The 18,603-nt window shown below is 41.5% G+C and overlaps 3 protein-coding genes across 3 annotated transcripts in view; all 3 read left to right on the top strand.

Annotated features, from left to right (window-relative positions):
- The window catches only part of naa15b (N-alpha-acetyltransferase 15, NatA auxiliary subunit b), a 13,015-nt gene extending 12,658 nt beyond the window's left edge, over positions 1-357 (top strand). The window contains exon 20 of the mRNA XM_072384201.1: positions 8-357. Coding sequence (XP_072240302.1) covers positions 8-205 — 198 coding nt within the window. The 3' untranslated portion in view covers positions 206-357. The remainder of the gene's footprint in view (positions 1-7) is intronic.
- A 3,361-nt stretch (positions 358-3,718) lies between these two features.
- LOC140304950 (ras-related protein Rab-33B-like) lies at positions 3,719-7,730 on the top strand. Its single transcript, XM_072383739.1, has 3 exons — positions 3,719-4,030; positions 6,931-7,109; positions 7,199-7,730. The coding sequence occupies exons 1-3, from the start codon at positions 3,812-3,814 to the stop codon at positions 7,524-7,526; spliced, it is 726 nt and encodes a 241-aa protein (XP_072239840.1). The 5' UTR covers positions 3,719-3,811; the 3' UTR covers positions 7,527-7,730.
- Positions 7,731-10,005: 2,275 nt separating this feature from the next.
- Positions 10,006-18,603, top strand: part of mgarpb (mitochondria localized glutamic acid rich protein b) — an 18,560-nt gene continuing 9,962 nt past the window's right edge. Inside the window, exons 1-3 of the mRNA XM_072383939.1 lie at positions 10,006-10,211; positions 13,944-14,041; positions 14,323-14,395. Coding sequence (XP_072240040.1) covers positions 10,139-10,211; positions 13,944-14,041; positions 14,323-14,395 — 244 coding nt within the window. The 5' untranslated portion in view covers positions 10,006-10,138. The remainder of the gene's footprint in view (positions 10,212-13,943; positions 14,042-14,322; positions 14,396-18,603) is intronic.

Raw genomic sequence — 18,603 nt, 5'->3', positions numbered from 1 at the left:
CGGACAGATCTGCACGGAGGTCCTGGAGTGTCTCCGGAGCGGCGTCCTGGGCGACTGCAAGGAGCAGGTGGAGTCGTACCGCGCCGAGTGTCACAAGCTCTACCCCTACACGTTAGCTTTCATGCCCCCTGGATACGAGGAGAACACCAAGATCGCAAACGGAGACGTTTCCACGGAAACGGAGGAGCTGGCCAACGAGATGTGAGCGCGACCGAACAACAGCGGATGCAAAAAGGAATTGGGTCGAGCACGGAGCCTTGCGGTACGCCTGGCAGCCATTTTGTAGAGCCGGACACAGGAAGCGGAAATTTGTGTTTCGTCGTTGGGCTCAGCTTAATCAGGTCTGACCTGGCATGGCTTGGCTCTCTCCCTCGTGGGTGAAATTCAGGACTGTGTGTGTGTGTTGAGTGCGTGAGTATTTGTGGGTAACTGGGCGGGCGGGTGGGAGGGAGGGGGGGGGAAGCGGAAGATGACAGAACAAACATTTTACTTTTTTAACAGAGTCTACAACCATGCTGAACATGAAAATAAAGTCATTGTGAAACAGGGGCGACAAACTGTGACACACAGACTGCTGGTTTCCTCTAAGATGATCAATAACGGTGACGGCAGCCATTCGAGTTTGACTCTCACATACTGTGTTCCCTCATTTTAAAAGAAAATCTAATTTAAATGAAAATAGGACACAGCTGTCGCTTGGGGACGGGGGGGCTGAGCGGATCTGATCTCTGATCTGTAGGAAGCTTAGCAGGACGAGTTTCTGAGGACATCCAGCGAGCACAGGTGCACCTGTATCTGCTGCAAAACTCCCTCCAGGAAGCTGCCGACGCTCGGTGTGGGAAAGGCCTGATCCCTGCAGGGCCGCAGCAGAGACCGCCTCCTCACACCTGGACAGTTTTTGATCAGAATGTGCTTCCCTCACGGTTCCAGGTTCAACTTGGGAACATGTAATCCCCTGTCTGTTCTTATGGAGCACCTTGTAGCACAGAAATAAAACTGTAAAGATTGTGTGTTGTGCTCCGTATCAATACACCGCTACTCTTATCTTTTCTTTGTTCTAGCTCTGACAGAGATGGGTTAACCTAAGCAATACGTAGACACCTCCCTGCACACAGTGGAGCGGTGATAAAAGTCCCCGAGACTCCAGGCGGAGACACATTTTGTGTTGCTGTTAGACATGGTTTTATCTGCATGTTTAAAAGGAAAAAAAACAACAAAAAAAAGTGCAAATGAGCCTTTAGCACATCCTGCAGAGAGATCTCCTCCAATGAAAGTGGCTCCTGTAAAAGGTGAGAAATCGGCATCAAAGCCTGTTGCTGCTGTGACAACATCTGGACGCAATTTTACTTCTGTTTCTCACATTTTTGGTAATCTTCCCCTTTTTCCTCTAATTTGGGTTCTAATGTGAAAGATTAAATCTGAGATGGTGATGTATGATATCTCTGGATTTTTGTATTAAAATCTAAAGGAAAAAAGACTTTACTTTTTGTGTATTTGGGTTTTTTGTTTTTTTTTTCGTTTTTTTTAGGGCGAGCTGCTGTGATTCAGGTCAATCCGAGCTTTTCTGATGAGGTTTACGGAAGAAGCCACTTTATATCAGATGCATTTAATAAATGCCATCAAAGTAGAGGGATTAAACCTGATTTCTCATCAATTTTACATCATGAGAATGGTTTCTGTAATCACTCAGGGTGTACATTTTGTCACCTATTTGATCAGAAAGCAAGTCCAGCCCAGGTTTACGACACCATTTTTATCCCTTTTATAGCATTTTAGATCCAGTTTAAATCATATAAAGTTACTTTAAAGATGCGTTGATGTTTTAGCTGCGAAACTAAATGAGTTTATACACTCATGAGCCTGTAATTCAACTCCAAAATCCTCCCTTAAGATTGAGTAAACATGTGCGTAACGCTGTGTTGACACAACAGTGTTACCAGCATGAGGCTCCTTCAACCACAGAGAGATGCAGGAGGTCATTCCTGCCAGCAGCAGTAACCATAGACAATGAAAACGTGTTATTTTATACATACCAAACTTTACGAGATACAAAAAACTACAGTAAAGTTCCCAAACAGTACAAAGAGCCTCATTCTTATACTCTGATTTAGTCTTTGTGTGTACGAAGTGTGGTTGCCTCTTCCTTTCCGACGTAAAACAAAACAACAGCTTCACATTTTGGTCAAAACGTACCTTAAAGTGAAATAAAGTCTTATTGTTGGCGTCTTTTTTTTCAGTATCGAGTTGTGGAGAAAACTTGAAGAGAACCAAAAAGAGGGAAAAATCAGAGTTAAGACTTAGTTTCAGCTCCTTTATCTTTTCTGGCAGGACTTCACTAATAAAAACTATTCTTCATTAATCAGGCTCCAACTTTCTTCTACAGCAGCTGACTGTTTGCTGGTCATGTCATTGAGCTCTTTGCTCTGTGTAAAGATACATCATCACTCTGAAAAATGTCACCAAACATCCTTTAGACTGATGGAATGAGACGAAAGTATCCAAAATGTCAGAGTCCACCTGCCATCTCCTCTGTTCCTTTACATCAGCCCCATATCATCAGTGATGGTGGAAATGAGCTTGTTTTCTTCAGCCAGTCATCTTTCTTTGTCTCATTGCACCAAACTAAAGTTCCAGCATCGTCTCCTTGGTGATTCATCTCTGAATCACTTTCATCCAACCATCCACAGTCCACGGCTGCTTCTCTTCTCTTTAGGCGTTACTCATGGTTTATAGTTGGCTTTTCTGGATGGAAATCCCATTTTCCTTCATCTGGTTTCTTACACTTCGCTCACAAACATCGATATTTGTTTCCATATTTATTCATTTTCTATTTTTTCAGACACGTTGCTCTGAGTTTCTGCCTTGATCGACCTGTAATTTTCCCTTTTCCCCATTTTGTTTGTACTTTCTGCAACAACCAACCTGTTCAGCTTCGCAGCTGAATTACCTTCTTGAAGGAGTTTTATTATCCTTTCAGGTGTTTCAGCTCTTTTCCTGTCAGTCAACAGCTTTTTAAGCTTTGAACTCATTTCCATTGTTTAGACTGCAAATTACAAGGAGATTCAATGTGGATTTTTTCTCCTACTTTAGATGAATGTTCAAGTTTTCTATGTGTTATTTAAAAAAATAAAATAAGGAAACCATAAACTGAATGAACATCGTAAAAGATGATTAGACATTATTCCCCGAGGATTATATCAGCTGGGATCCAGAAGCTGCACATACATGTAAAAACAAATGAACAAAACGAGTTGAATCATGGTCCAACAGCAGAGCGGAGCCTCCAGGTGTCGGTGTGGGTCCGGGTCCACCTGCAGGGAGCAGCAGCGCGCTGTTCCTCAGGCAGGTGAGAGGTTGAACTTTTATCGTCCTGGCAAACTGTTTCCTTTGTGTCACTGACGAAGTCGCTGCATTATCAGGGCTGCTACTCCACCAGATAACCTGTACCCTGTCCGTGGAAATGTTAACACGTTGACCAAAGGTCTGTTTGCTTTATTTAAAAGTAGGAAGTTGTAACGACACATTTGCAGTCAATCAATCAGGGTCATCAGCCTTGAAATAAATGTGCGAGATGAGCTCTCCACCCTCAGGTCGCGCTCATCACCGTGCTGTCAAATGAAACACGGACTGCTGAACGGAACGGCCCCTTTCTCCTCCTTTTACACCCACGCAGGTCTTTGCTGTGGAGCGTTTCTTAAAAGCTCGCAGACACTAACAACTGTCCAAAAAACAACAACTTCTCAGGCTTGTTTGGATCTCTGAGGCCAAGCGCGTATTTTACGCTTTGCTATCACCGTTAATCCACAGGTAGATGGAGTCATCTCTTGAGTTTTCCAGCTCGCTGGGGAGTGTATCCTCCCTGTTAACCCGCTGTCGGACTTATAAAGTGCTTGTGATTGGAGACTCCGGGGTGGGGAAAACCTGCCTCACGCACCGACTGTGCGCCGGAGAGTTCCCCAGCAGAGTGGAGGCCACCATCGGGGTGGATTTCCGCGAGAGAATGGTGGATATTGATGGAGAAAGAATTAAGGTAAGAGGTTAATTGTTAGCATCACTCAAAAGCGAAAATAATTAGCTCGCAAGTCAGGAATTTGTGCTCAAGAAGGGACTAAACAGGCTGCATTTTTACGCACAGCTGTGACTGTTGACCAGCTTTTAAAAGAAAACGAACCAAAGTGAGATTTTTCTAGGTTTTTATGTGTGTATTTTTTAGTAAATTAATTATCTTATTAGATAAGGTTCTAAAAGTTTGTTTTCAACAAATATCTTTTTTTTTGTCCTTTCTCTCAACTAAATAATCTTAGATGCCTACACTGTAGCGGCTTTGTTGGATTTACACAGAATTGTTTGTCTGAGACTGAATGACAGAAAATTCTCTGGATGGCAGAAAATCAGCAGAACTGCTTGTGTTTGCAGTCTGTAAATCACTGAGAGGCTTGAGTTCAGTGGCCTGTTCTCTATGAGATCCTCAGCGCATTTCATTCTGATGTGACTTTTCCAGGGTGCAGCTGTAACTTGTGGCAAGTTGTATCAAGATGATCGTGGACTCTGTTTTATTGCTTTTCATGTATATAACAAAAAAACTGCGGGTGTTGGCTGGTCTGTGTGTTTCCTGAGTGTTTTGAAATGCCCACATGACAGAGGAAGTGTCTGTCAGAGGGGAATGAGAGTTTTATTTATTTTTTTATAATGCCAAAGGTTTTCTGCTCTGTTACAAGACGTGAAAGTGTGTGTGTGTGTGTGTGTGTCTGATATTACAGGGTTAAACAACATCCCAGGGTCCTAAACTTCAAGTTTATGTCCACCAAAGCTTGAGGTCAAACCTCAAATATATCAGTGCCAACGGGAAGATTTCAGAGTCAAACTCACCTTAAAGTAGATTAAGATCATGTTGTTCCTCTCACCAATTTACACACAATGAACCACAAAGACAAAAAGGTTTCTGGAAGCTTTGATTAGAACAGAAGGGTCAGCTGTCCCATTTACTTTAGTGTTCACTGGTTCTTGTGATTCTTGAGCTCTGTCTCTGCCTGATTGAGTTCATTGGACACGATTTGGAAAGGCTCATGCGTATTTTCGATGAGGTCTCAGTTGGTGCGTGTCGGAGGGAAACCAAGCGTGAAAATCAGTCTTACTGTGACACATTATGGTGGAAACTTCATTCTGTGGGGAAGTTATTCTCTGACATGTACTGGGAGACTATTGAGCATATGGGAAAATATGGAGCTGAAAACCTTTTCAACACTGCTTACAATTTTAGGCTCAGGTTTTTAGTGGATCCAGACAGGGATCCAGTCTAAAATGGTTGAACTACACTACTTATGCCACAAAGAAGCCTCCAAAAGAGAAGTGAGCCTAATGATTGTTTTCATATCAGTACCACGTGTAGCTGAGTCTGTATTAATATAAGACTGAAAAGCAACAAATAGGAGGGTAGAAAAGCAGCTCTTTCCAGTCCTGTTGCTCATCATTAGTATCTTCAGTGTTTACACATGCTCATGGTTGTTAATCCAGACTAAATCCTCCCCCGTTTCTTTTGGAGATGGATTAGCGGTCCAAAAGTCAACCAAACATTCCTCAAATCCTCATCCGAAGTGCTGCATGAGCACAACTCACTGACCCCTAAAGAAAAGGGAAACCCAAGCCCAAATATTAAGGCCAAGGGAGGGCATTTGCAGACATCTGAACTTTTCTCATTTTCTTTAATGAAAATAAGATATTAAAGGTATTTTAGCAAGTTTCAAGCTTTCCAAGAGGCTAACCGATCACAGCCTAAAGCCAGTTGGGTCACTTCATAAAAAGATTCCGATCAGCTGGAAAAATAATATCACATCTACTAAGTTAAAGTCAAATCACAGAAGACGGTTACATCCCAAATAAGCCGAGTCACCTCTCAGTCCTGAGAAAGACGAGGTTTAAGGCCATGCTCATAGAAAAGAACAATAAAGATCGGTGTCAAGTCCACAAAGCTTCTGGATTTTGAGTCTAAGAACTAATAATTATGCACTGATTGCATATTTTGGGCTGTAGAATGAGACTGATTCAGTGATTGGATATAAGATCCTTTTAGTTTTAATTGAACATTCAACAGCAACAGAAACCGTCGGCCATGAATAATATTTACTCACTCTCTGAAACTGCAGCATCTACATGACCGAACTGGAACTGGAACTACAAAAAGATTATAGATCTAACAGATTATAGATCAAAGTTGTTCTGATTACCAGCCAATCGATCGACGCTCCCAGGGTTTCCTGATTCAGTCACAAGTCCTCTTACCCAAAGTAATCTGTGAAGTAACTTTGAATCAAAGATATTCCTTGCAAAGCCACACTTACGGTGTTTAATACAAAGATGGAGCTGCTGTTTCAAAGCATTGACTGAAAGTTAGGGCACCTTGGAGGGCGTATCCTCCAGGCCGAAGTCATATTTATCCATTTAACAGAGTCTATTAATGGTTCCTCACTTTGCTGATCTGCACCACGGTTCGTGTATTTGTTGGTTCACGTCTCCACCTGCTCTCTGCTTTTGTCCGGGATTCATCAGACATTTGGCTTTACAGACTGCTTCTCTTTGTCTGATTTTTGTTTGTTCCTCTGTAATTTTGTATTTATTTTATTAACATTTTCTGTCTTCCTTTTCTGTCTTATTTATGGAAATGATAAGAAAAGAAATGGGAGCTTCCAACGATCAGCTCAATCTGATTCTTTCTTTTATTTGTTCCCTCTCAGAGATGACTTCGCTGTTGTTCTCCATGTGTGCGATTCTTCCTGTTTTGAGGGATTTCAACACAAGTTATTTTTTCCTCTGTGAGCTTTCTGTCTCATTCATTTCCTCTTTTTCATATTTGTGCCTTTGCCACCTTCCTTCGAGAAAATTCAGCATGTCAGTCTTTGACTTTCTTTTTCCATTTCCCCTCCTCACAATCAGCTCCAGCTGTGGGACACGGCAGGACAGGAGCGCTTTCGGAAGTCTATGGTGCAACAATACTATCGAAACGTCCACACGGTGCTCTTTGTTTATGATGTCACCTGCCCGGCTAGTTTTAATGGGCTGACAGCTTGGATAGAGGAGTGCCGGCAGAACTCTGTGGGTCATGAGATACCCAGGTGAGTGCATCAGCTCTGTAGATACTTCTGCTTAAAGAAGATGGATTTATGTCTCATTCCTCGCTTTCCACCTCCTCATCTCCCCCCAGATTCCTGATTGGGAACAAGAGCGACCTCCGTGATCCCCGCAGGACGGACAGCCAGGTGAGCCAGGAGCGGGCGATGAGCTTCTCCAAAGCCCACGGCATGATTTTCTTTGAGACGTCTGCCAAGAACCCGCCAAAGAAGCTCATGAAGGGGCGAGGAGGCGACAGGGAGGTGCTGTATCAGCAGGACGGAGTGGAGGACATCGTCACCACTGTTGGTGTCACACTAAAGAGGCACAGACTTTCGGCACTGAGTTCCCCGGCGTACAGCGGGTCGTTTAAGATCCTGAACAAGAAGAGATGCGTGAAAGAGCCATGGAGCTGCTGCTGAGAGAGGCAGAGACCTGTTGGCTTTTTACAGATGGAAGAATGAGACTTTTCAGCTTTTTATCAATGTGAGAGTGTGTGTTTGAGACAATTAAACTTCATTTTTTGACCCAACTTTTTTCTTTTACTTGTGAAATCGTCGCTCCCACAGAGAACTTTGATATTTATACTCTTAACATGTGAGATACTTGGACATTTTCTGTGTATATTTATGATCTTATTGTTTATCATATCTGCTGATTAAAATGCTGTGAATACAAACATCAGATTGAGTTGAGTGATGGTGTTTGTTTTCAGCATGTGTGGTCTCACTGGGACCCAGCTGTGCCCCCCACAGTGATCCCACTTGGACTGTTAACTTGTGCTGAAACAACCTTTGATGCAGCAAAAAGTCTCACCTGAAAGCGTTTTCTCACAGCATCTGAACCCTGTTTTGTATCTGTATTTAAAACTGGGGGGTATAGATGCAGAGTTGGTCGTGTGAGGTTGGGAAACACACACTTCTGGTTGAAATTTCTATTACAATGACTCGTTAAGTGAGTCAAAAAGGATTTGATTTCCAAAAGTCACGAAGTTGGAGACCCAGTTTAAAAGATTTAAGCAAAACCACTTGTTAAGATAAGAAAAGCAGCAAAGTTTCACCAAAAATATTGGATTTCTGCGAAGATATAACGGATTTCATCCCTACTCTCACCTACTTTAGATGGTATTCACAGGCAGTTTTAATTATAAGAATATAATAGTTTCTGCTTTACTTTGAACATTTATGTTAATTCAGATCGGTGCAAAAGTGCTGTGAACTTTCTTTGAGTTCACAGTGAGACATCTACTATTTAACTGGTGAATGTTGCACCAATGTGACATTTGAATGCTCTCCCCTTCCTTCACGCACAAACAAAGCTGTTCATCATGTGACGGCTTCTGAATCATCGATTACACACAAAATCACATGCGGTGCACTTTTCCATCACGCACAAGATCGGTGCGTGACCGCTGAAGAAGTTTGGACCTGTAGGATGCGGCCCCCGCGGAGGGCGTGGAAACACCAAAAACAACATTTATCACAGGTCATTGTTAGAGAGGAAGTAAGCATCATTTATTTATTTTGGTTATTTAGAATCAGGATGTGTGACGCAGCCTCTCGCTCAATCACAGCTGGATGAAGTCAGCAAAGAAGATGGAGGAAAAGATGTAAAATCAGGAGGAAACAGGGTAAAATCCAGTGTGCATTCATTCATTCTCTTAGGGTTAGTTAATACAACGTATGTGATTTAAAGTGTTAGCAACTCACTCTGCAGCTGTGAGGAGTCAATTAGATTTTATTTGAACAATTATACTTATAACTTTTCTTTATTTTGATTGCTTAGAATGAACAGCTGTTTGTCAGAATATTAATGAACTTTTATTGCTTTAAATGTATGTGATTTGTGCACAATACAGATACATAAACCTGGTTTTATGTCAACTTTATTGGTATGTTTTATGGCTACAAGCCGCTACGTTGTGTCTTTATATTGGTGTTATAAACCTTCAGATGGCCCACTTTTGGTGAAAATTGGTTAAAAAACATCAACGAGTTGATTTAATCTGTCGGGTTTTAGTTCTGTGAGCTGGTTGGATATTTCTTCTGCCTGAGGGAGTGTTTCAAAGGACCTTAAACCAGACCTGAGTGTTAAGTTGAAGATAAAAATCTCTTCAGAGCTGATTCCACAAGAGAGGCGCCTGACGACTGAAAACTGTGCCTCCCATTTTGCTTTTAGAAACTCCAGGAACCACAAAAGTTGCCCATTTCTGTCTGTTTAACTCTGCTTTGTTTGATTCTGCTGTGCACTCCTTGCTGTATGTTCTGAATGACAACAGAAGCTCACTTTACTTTGACTTTGTTCTTTTTAAATCGTCATGTTGCTGATTTCTTTCTGTTGCTGATTAGTGAGATGTTCCATCAGGCTTATGAGCAGATATTCAGTGAGAAAAAAAACGACCTGTGTCAATATTTGAAATCTATCTAAATATTTCACAGTAGGAGTATTGTGTTTCATATCATCTGAAATCGTTAGATACGTGCAATTTGTCAGACTTAATGTTTAATGGATGGCTGGATGTGGCCTGTGGGCCTCTCTCTGCCACTGACTGTCCATCCAGTTCAGGCTTTCCTGCACATCAGTGCGACCAAACAAAACGCTGCGCCACTGTTTGTGTTACGCAACCGCAGTTCACTGTTTCCATGCGGCCGGCTGGGGGTGTAATCCATTTGGACGGCAGCCTGAGGGATGTCTGATCCTCTCACACTCTGATCTCTGAATGGGGGATTATATTACAGATGCAAAATGTAGCTAAAAACGTGCACAATATTTCAGGAATTTCATAATAAATGTGCAGGAAGATTTTGTTAAAATGATCTACAACAAATCAGCTGAATGTTCAGCATCTTTAATGTCTTATTGCCGCCTGTAGGGGGCGCGCCAGTGCGCTCATGATTGTTTTCGTCTTTCTTTCAATGGGGGGTGTGCTCTTTGCAATCAGTATTGGCCAGCAGCTGAACGATCTTGTCATTCACCTCTGAAACCGACTGGAGACACACGCACCTCTTCAGCTGCAGCTGAAAACCGAGCAAACATGTTCTGCAGACGGGCAATGCAGAGAGTCGGGCCGCTGGCGCGGAGGGTGCTGACACCGACATCCAGGATCGGTATGTCGACTTATTAACTGTGACTTTCTGAGAGTGGGTCCCCACGATGGGTTGCGACGTCAGTTAAATCAAGTAAACCAGCTTGATCTACATTAATAGAGTTATTTGTGACACTACATTTCTTTTTTCTCTTCGTACCTTGCCAGGATCTTATGTGATGCTCCTAAAAGTGATTAAATTCAAAGTTTAATTTGTATATCAGTAGTTCCTTCAAAAATATGCATTTAATGCTTGTTTTTTAAAAAAAGGGGGAATCTCAAGGACGGATTTGTTGGTATTTTCCAGTTTACAGGGTCGAGTTGCAGATTGTCAGGCAGCCTGACTCAGGAGGCGTGTCCTACTTTGGGAACACACAGTTCTCACGTATGGGCAGTACATCACATTCACACTGTTTGACTTTACTTTTGATGGCAAATCTGTATGAAGGGCACGATTTTTTTTGCAAATTCTGCATGGAGGCCAGTATTTGTACAGAAATAAATTAAAAAAAATCTGCTCTTCTTTGTCATGGTTACACATTGTTCCTGAACCTCTCATCTATAATCCACAAGAGAATAAACCATCCTGAGTTTGTGAATCCTGTCCAAAATCTTTCTTACATAAGATTTAAAGTTAACAACCTTCGTCTGAGCACAAATAGCTGTTTTTCTGATGCATTTGTTTGAAATCTCAGCTTGTGTTCAGGCATTTGAGCGCGGTTTTAGGCTTTTGTCCCTTTGTATTTTCAGAACATTTGTGTTTTTCACGCATGCATGCCTCCCCGGATCAGCCTTTACTTTGGGATCTGAGCATGTGGAATTCGGCCTGAGGGGAAGATTCTGCTTTAATTTCCTGTTCAGGAGTGAGCCGCAAAGTTTCGACAAACCCTGCAAACCAGAATGTAGCTGGAAAGCTTGGTTACTGTGCACCAAAAGAGAGCAGAAATGGCTGCTGTGGTGGGAGTTTAGGAGCCCTCCTACAGAGGCGTGCACGTTTTGCCACATGTGTCACTTCCATCATGGCAGCTGTCTTGTCTGTCATTGCCTGTCGTGTGTCCATCTTTACAGCTTCAGCCAGGCAACAGGGATTAACTGATTACCTGTATAAATAACCTGTGGAGTACTTGGCCTTGGCCCTGCTCGGTGCTGCTGTGTCATGGGTATTAGAGGGAGGATGTACCGCTACACTGGCTCAGCATCCACCACAGCTCAATCCTCAGCTTTGTTTTTGTTTTCTTTAAAGTTTTATTCATTAGTGGCGCTTCAATAAACTCAAATACAGTGTTGCACAAGTCTGTAAAATGTACAAGGAGCAACAAGTTGGCTAAGTACAAAGGTGGGAAATGTCCAAACTTTGCCTTTTAACACCTCCAAAGCCCTCTAATTTAAGTCCAAACCGACATGTCTGCGGCAGGGATTTAAAGGATCCATGATATGTCCTTTTTTCCCCTGAGATGACACAACCTCCTGAGGTCATCATGAAATGTTTGTGACGTGCTTTGATCAAGTTAACACAGAGACGGTACAGCAGCTCCTTTTTTAAATCATTACTTTACGGTTCTATTCAGACTGGCTGTTTTTTAGAGAGTGCAGTTACACAACTCGACCACAACTCTCCTCCAGCCCTCACTTCTGCAGGCTCTGCCTCTTCTTTCAATAGAAACTTTATGGATAACCTAAAGGAAACTACCCTTGAAGTACAATATGTTGTGACAGAGCAACATTCGCAAGCATACAAACTCAAACTGAACACCAAACTAATGAGTTTGTGGCCCAGTTTTACTTCCTCTTCGAGACAACTTCATGAACATTAAAACCGGGTCTGATTTTAGGGTCTAACTTCCTTATGATTGACAAACTGCTTCCATTTGGGTCCACAGATTCACTGTAAATAATATGTGAATGAAAGCAGTTTAATTGGGTGTTAACATACACGTGCGCTTCACTGTCTTTACAAAAAGGTGAAGCATGTGTGGACAGCCTGGACCCAGTCGAGTTTAGGTTGTAATAGACATGCTGGAGTGATTTTTAGCCCCAACTGCATTATATTGTGTTAATCCAGTGTGGAGAAGCTCAGTTTTTGTATGACTTTGTTCAGACAATCACGATCGCATGCATGTTTTTTGGTCATACTAACACAATAATTAGTTTATTTATTGTATTATTTTTGCAATTTCATTTAAATGTGCTCAGTGTCAGATTGATTGAGGGCTTTTTGGAGTAAATTAAACGTACTTTGTGGCTAATTATTTGAGATATATTTGTATTTTCATCATTGGATTGAAAATTTAAGCTAACTCAAAGCTAACTAATAAGATATACATGTTAATATAAAACATTATAAGATAAGATAACATGAGTTTAGCTTGTATGTAATTTTCTTTCCAATTTTCTAATTAGTTTCTCTTTATTTTGAATGATTTTCCTGCTTTGTTTTTTTTATCTTTCAATACTAATCCGTCATTTAGTCTTTGCTTTATCTTCCTGCTTTTGCTGTGAGCCAATAAGGTTTGTTTCCTCTTTATGAAGTGCATCGTTGTTCTTTATCCTCTTAAACATCCTTCAGTCTGTTCATGAATACATTTGAGACTAGAAACAAACAGCAGAGGCGCTAAATCTTCACTTGTATTACATTAACATTGCTAAAAATAATGAAAACTTTTATGCTTCAAGTAAGAAGTTTGGTTTATTTCACAAGTGGAAGGAAAAAGACGAAGCAAAACGGTAGAATGTGAACAAATAAAGGGATAAAAAGCAATGATATTATAGAAAATAAGCACAGAAAGTAGTTTAGCAGTTACAGTAAAACAAATATTAATGCCATTAATAAATGTGAATATATGTGCTTTTATTCTTTTACTCCTGGCATTCCCTATTTTTTAACATCCCTAACATATTTCCACATACTCCTAAATCAGTGATTGTATGTAATAACATGCAACAATCATCACTTTTCCTTCACATGCTGAGAGCTCTCAGGTGACACGTTGTGATTTTGCCTGAACGCACACGTGAAGCTGCAGGATGTGTCCTCACCGTTCGAATGGCCTCCACGTGCATTTGCTGACACAGAGGCGTAAACGGTGCCCAAGATGGCATCTCCGCTGTAATTGTGTCCGTGCATGGGCTCTTTGTGCGTGCACTGGGTGTGTATAAGGAAGAGATTAGGCTGCGGCGGCATCGGGATGCAGGGCGGCTTTATTTATGGTCTCTTCCTGCATGCACCACTGACAATCCTTTAAACATCAGCAGATCTTTCTACCGACACTTTCCTCCCGTGCAGCAACGGGACAACAAAAGCCCGTTAAGAAGCTTACAGCAGAATAACCTTCTGTCATGGTGTTTAAGAACTCCTTCACATGAATTCATGCCCATTTGATGTGATGCGAATCTAAGATGGTCAGACAGGAAGTGTTTTCGTGTTTGTGTGGTGCGGATTTGATTTAAGGGACAGTTTAGTGTTTAGCTTGGCTGCTGCTAAATCTTTCCATCTCCTCTGCTACAAATGACCCGTGTTGTGTAACTGGATTAAAGGATGGAGACATGTTGTCGCTGTCAGAATGCTCTGTTCCTCGTGTCAAGATGAACTTTGACAGTTGAAATGTTGTCGACTTGATATTTGCACACATTTTAAACACAAAGTTAACGAAGATACATGAAACAACGTGCATCCAATTCCTTTTTCTCTTTATCAGGCCAGTTTCTGTGCAGGTTTCCAAACTAACGCTGTAAACCTTTTTGTTTCCGTCTGTAGCTCCGGCGCGACACATGGCCTTCGGGGTTCCCGGAGGTTCCACCAACATGGCGTACTTTGTTTTGTGCGGAGGAGGCCTCACTGCCGCAGTCGTCTATGTGAGTATCACTGAGAGCCTTGAAGTTTACAAGTTGGTGGCAATCTTTAGAGTAAGTTGAAGTGTGATGCTGCTGAACTGGGAGCCGGTTAACAAGCAGCGTGAAGGCAGACAGGAGCCCAGACGTCGCCACGGCTCGGACACGGCGTTCTTTATCCTCGGTCATTGTGTGGACAGACATGCCCTCTGTTTGGCTCTCAAAGCTTTCCAGTGTCTTGTCCTGATGTATTTCTGTTGTTATTTTATACTGTTACATAGATATAACGAGTCTCTTTCTGCCAGGCCTACAAAACCGTCAATGATGATAGCGAGCGTTACGAGGACAGACTCGCCAACATGAGCTCCAACGCAAAAGGTCAGCTGCTCACACAAACACACACGGGCCAGTTTTAGTAGCTTTAGCATTCGCTAATTGGCATTAAAACTAAAATTTGGATGGTTTTTGATTGTAAAACGAATAGAAATCATTGTGCTGAACACATTTTGACCTGATTATTCATAAAAGTGAAAGTTATTATAAATTATCTTGTCAGGACTTTTTGTCCAGTTTCACCACATTTCAGTCACTAAAATGGTGGAACCACCATTTCATCAGGCTAAAGCCAAATAAAGACCCATGTCCTGACTTTTCTTTCCACAGATGTTTAGAAAGTTTACGGATGAACATAACAACTGTTTGTTTAATCGCCTCTGAAACATGATGTTTAGTAGCTTTGTCTTATTTCTGAAGGATTGATTGACTTGATTGGGTTTGAAGGTGAGCATCAGTTTTCTTCTGATCTTTTCATTTTTGATTCTTCCAGCATCGTGCTGTCGGTCCACTGGTTTATACCTGAACACATCAGCTTCAGAACCATATTTACCAACACTGTGAGCTGCTTCTTGATGACTATAACAGTTCTGAGAAGAGATCAGGGAATAATTCCTGCATCTGCTTACTTTTAAGACATGAAATGCACAACATTACCAGCTTAATTGGTCCGTTAAAGTGTTAAATCTTTATATTAACGCTCCTCACAGTGTCATCCAAAAAAATACGGTCCATGTTCAAAGATCTTTTATCTGCTACCATCCAGTTAAAGGCTGCAACCCACTGGTGAAAATGTTGAAAACTGGTGTATTTAACAGCATTTTTTTCCATATGAAGTAGAAGGAAAACCTTTGAGATCTGCATTAATATCTAGAAGGGAGTCTGCACAAATGTGAGTTCTTCAGAGATTAAAAAGCTGTTGCACCTGACTGATTGACAGGAAAAATGGGCCCTAGAAGGGAGCTGTCAGTGGAAATGAAAAAAAAACTGTAATTTAACAAGATGATGCTTGTTTCCAGCTGTCTCTTAAATTTGGAGACTAACAAAATGGGAAGGTTGTAAAAGGGAAACATGCAGCTCGACCAAAGAAGAACTCAAAGTAAAGTGTCTGAAAATAGATAATGTACAACAAATTAAATAAAAAATAAATGGACAGAAACGGGAGTCGATGTTTGAGAAAGAAACCAGCTGAAGGAAAATGGGATTTCCATCCAGAAAAGTCAAATATAAACCACCACTAACACCTAAAGAGAAGAAAACCAGGTCACAGTGGGCTGAAGAGATGGTTGGATGGAAGTGATGTTCAGAGATGAATCACCATGGAGACGATGCTGGAACTTTAGTTTGGTCCAATGAAACATAGAAAGATGACTGGCTGAAGAAAACAAGCTAATTTCCACCATCTGATGAAATGGGGCTGATGTCATTTTGAACACTTCCATTAAATCTAAAGGAGGTTTGGTGATGCTGAGGACATTTTTCAGGGTGATAATTCATCTGGAAACAGAGCAAAGAGCTCAACGACACGAGCCGGATCTCAATTTGAGAACAAATTTTTGATGAAAAATGGTCTATGACAAGAATCCATCCTCCAAATCTGCTCCGTCAGCTGCTGCAGGAGGAAGCTGGAGCCTGACGGATGAAGAATATCGTTTTAATTTGTGAAGGAATTTAAGCTGTCATAAAGGCCAGAGGAGATACAACAATGTTGTAACTGTGATTTTTGGTTAGTTATTTCAGACTTTTCTGGTTTGGGAATCAGTGTAGCTGATGGTCAGCTTTACTTCTTCTTCTTCTCCTCTTTCACCGTGCTTTGCCGTCCTTCTGCCACCTGTTTATGTCCGAGAAACACGGTGCAGCTGTAGATTAAACCGTTTATCATCTGTTAGGGAAAACAGTGAGCCTATTAATAAAAGCTTGGTCTAGGAAAGAGTTGATGGCACTCTTTATTTATTTAATGTCAGGATCCGTTAACTGAATCTTGAGCCAAATTAAGACCCATCATTAGTGTGTTTGCCCATCTGTTGATGGGACTGCATGCTGCTCAGACCTGTGCCAGGTTTAAAAACGGTAGATAAATTTCATTAGCTCGTGTTTCTGCTGTGGGAAAGCACCAGGACGCTCCTTCTGACATGATGCCGAAGCGCTTAGCTGCTGTCAAATGAAGGGAAAGTAGCGTTAGTCTGAAAAGGATTTAACCAGAGTGCAGAAAATGGATCCGAGCGAGGGTGAAAACGGAGGATCTGCACGTCTTTCAGAGCAGATTCTTTCTGCTCCACCCACATATCGCACATGGTAGAACAATCACTTTCAATAGCTTTATCGTGCCTGTCTGTTCGGATTTGTGTCGACAAGTTATTTGTCTTGTCAAGCTGGATCATGGCTGTGTGCCCAGAGCTGCTAACTCGTCTGTAAAGTCGATGAGAAGCTGTTGTTGCTGGTTTAGTTGACACATGCAGCCTGGACGTGTTTGATCAGTTTAACAGCAATGGAGAGCGTACTTCTTTGGATGTTAATCCGGTGACGGCATTATGTAGCCGAGTAGGAGGAGAAAAGTCTTGATGCAAAGTGATTTTAATGTACTTGTGATCAACATTTATCTGACCTGCACTTCCATATTTCCTCAAACGGTCACTCTGATGTTCTGGTGTGTGAATGAAGACGTTTTTCATTAATAAGTCACATGGATACTCATTGTAGTTGTTTTGCTGTCATGACATCATAATCCTATTTTATTCTACTGTCATGACTGAGACTGAAACCCTGAGCCATGTAAAACCGAACAGTTTCCTTCAGTTAGTGGCACCAAACATTCGGTAACTTGATATTTCCACCGAGGTCAGCAGTTGTATTTCTGTCTTGCTCACGATTAGCCTCGTCTTTACTCCTCATGTTGACAGTTCATCTGTTGATGCTTTACCTTTTTAGACTTCCAAGACCTAATCTGTTGAGCTTTACTTAAACTGCTTCTGCTCAGATGACAGCTCTGGTGTTGATGAGCTGGTTAGTGGAAGATGTTGGTACTTAAAAGAAATGAGGAGGTCATCGAGCGTTATTTCGGGATTTGCAGGAACAACTTTTTCTCTTCGGACTTGTAATTCATTTGGATGGTTTATGGATAGAGGTTTTAATCCTGTCTGATATGTAAAATGACTAAATAATGAACCTAAATCAATAACTGGACCATTCCTACACCAACACACGAGTCTGCACACCCTCCAAAATGAGTAAAAAAACAACTCGCCAGGTCTCCTGATCTGCATTTCAAGTGAATTGAGTCGCAGTTAATTCCTGGTATGCTTTTTTTTGCGTTTAACATTTACTTAAAATGATTAATGATAGAATAAATCTCAGCTGTTGAGTGTTACACACAACATATCTGCTCAATAAAAGTCAACAGGAGAAACAAAAACATCCTTCCATGGAAGCCGCAGCTGCCTACAGTTAGGCTCCAGCTGTTTTTATGACACTATTCTAGCATAAACCCATTTACTAATCGATGATACAGATCATTCTTGAGAAGAATACCAGCCATTTGCTCGCAATAAATAAGAATAAAAAAGCCTTTTTAGGCTTTAAGAGGCAGATATGTCTACAGCCGAGGAAAGGATACAGAAATATGACTGTTGGTTTCAATGAGCCGTTTTCCTTTGATAATCTCAAATTTGTGACAGTATGATTGTTCAAAATCCTCAGTGCGTCAGTTTTGATTTAGAGAAACCATTAGATGCCAAATCTCTAAAAATGGTCAGTTTGTTTGGTCATGCAACATAGAGCACATCTTTTCATGCATTATGTCTACAAGGGCTGATTGTTTGCTTGTTGTGAGGTGGGACAAACTGGGGAAACCCACCTAGGCCCAATCCTAATCTCCACTGTAAAGCATAACCACTGAACCCTAACAGATGTTACAAACCTCCCAGCTGCCGTTTATCAGAGTTTACGAGGGCTCGGAATAATGTGAAAGCAACAACGCTTCCAATAACTTTCAATCTCTTTATATTAGACTTGCTGGCAAACTACCAAAAATGAAGAAAGCCGTGACCAGAATGAATAGAATTCAAATATAAATAGCCTGCTGTGGGGCTTCAGAAATGTTTCTGCATCGACAGTAATGTATCTGCAGATGTTGTGGCTCATAAAGCCTGCAAGACGTCTCTTTATGCTGTTGATGATTGGACCGTCCTGAGCTCTTCAGCACTCTGCGTGTCTCAAAGCCTTTGTGGAGATTCAGATTTTACAGTTTTGACTTG

This window comes from Leuresthes tenuis, unplaced genomic scaffold (genome assembly GCF_036924035.1).
Source record: "Leuresthes tenuis unplaced genomic scaffold, fLeuTen1.0.hap1 SCAF_4, whole genome shotgun sequence".
Taxonomy (NCBI): domain Eukaryota; kingdom Metazoa; phylum Chordata; class Actinopteri; order Atheriniformes; family Atherinopsidae; genus Leuresthes; species Leuresthes tenuis.
Note: the sequence above shows the minus strand (reverse complement) of the source record. Positions and strands in the feature narration are given on the sequence as shown.

What these genes read in the sequence shown, in the direction of transcription:
- LOC140304950 (XM_072383739.1), top strand. Translation starts at nt 3,812, where the DNA reads ATGGAGTCATCTCTTGAGTTTTCCAGCTCGCTGGGGAGTGTATCCTCC. An exon ending in TTGATGGAGAAAGAATTAAG is followed by an intron (nt 4,031 to 6,930) that starts GTAAGAGGTTAA and finishes CCTCACAATCAG; the next exon opens with CTCCAGCTGTGGGACACGGC. An exon ending in GTGGGTCATGAGATACCCAG is followed by an intron (nt 7,110 to 7,198) that starts GTGAGTGCATCA and finishes ATCTCCCCCCAG; the next exon opens with ATTCCTGATTGGGAACAAGA.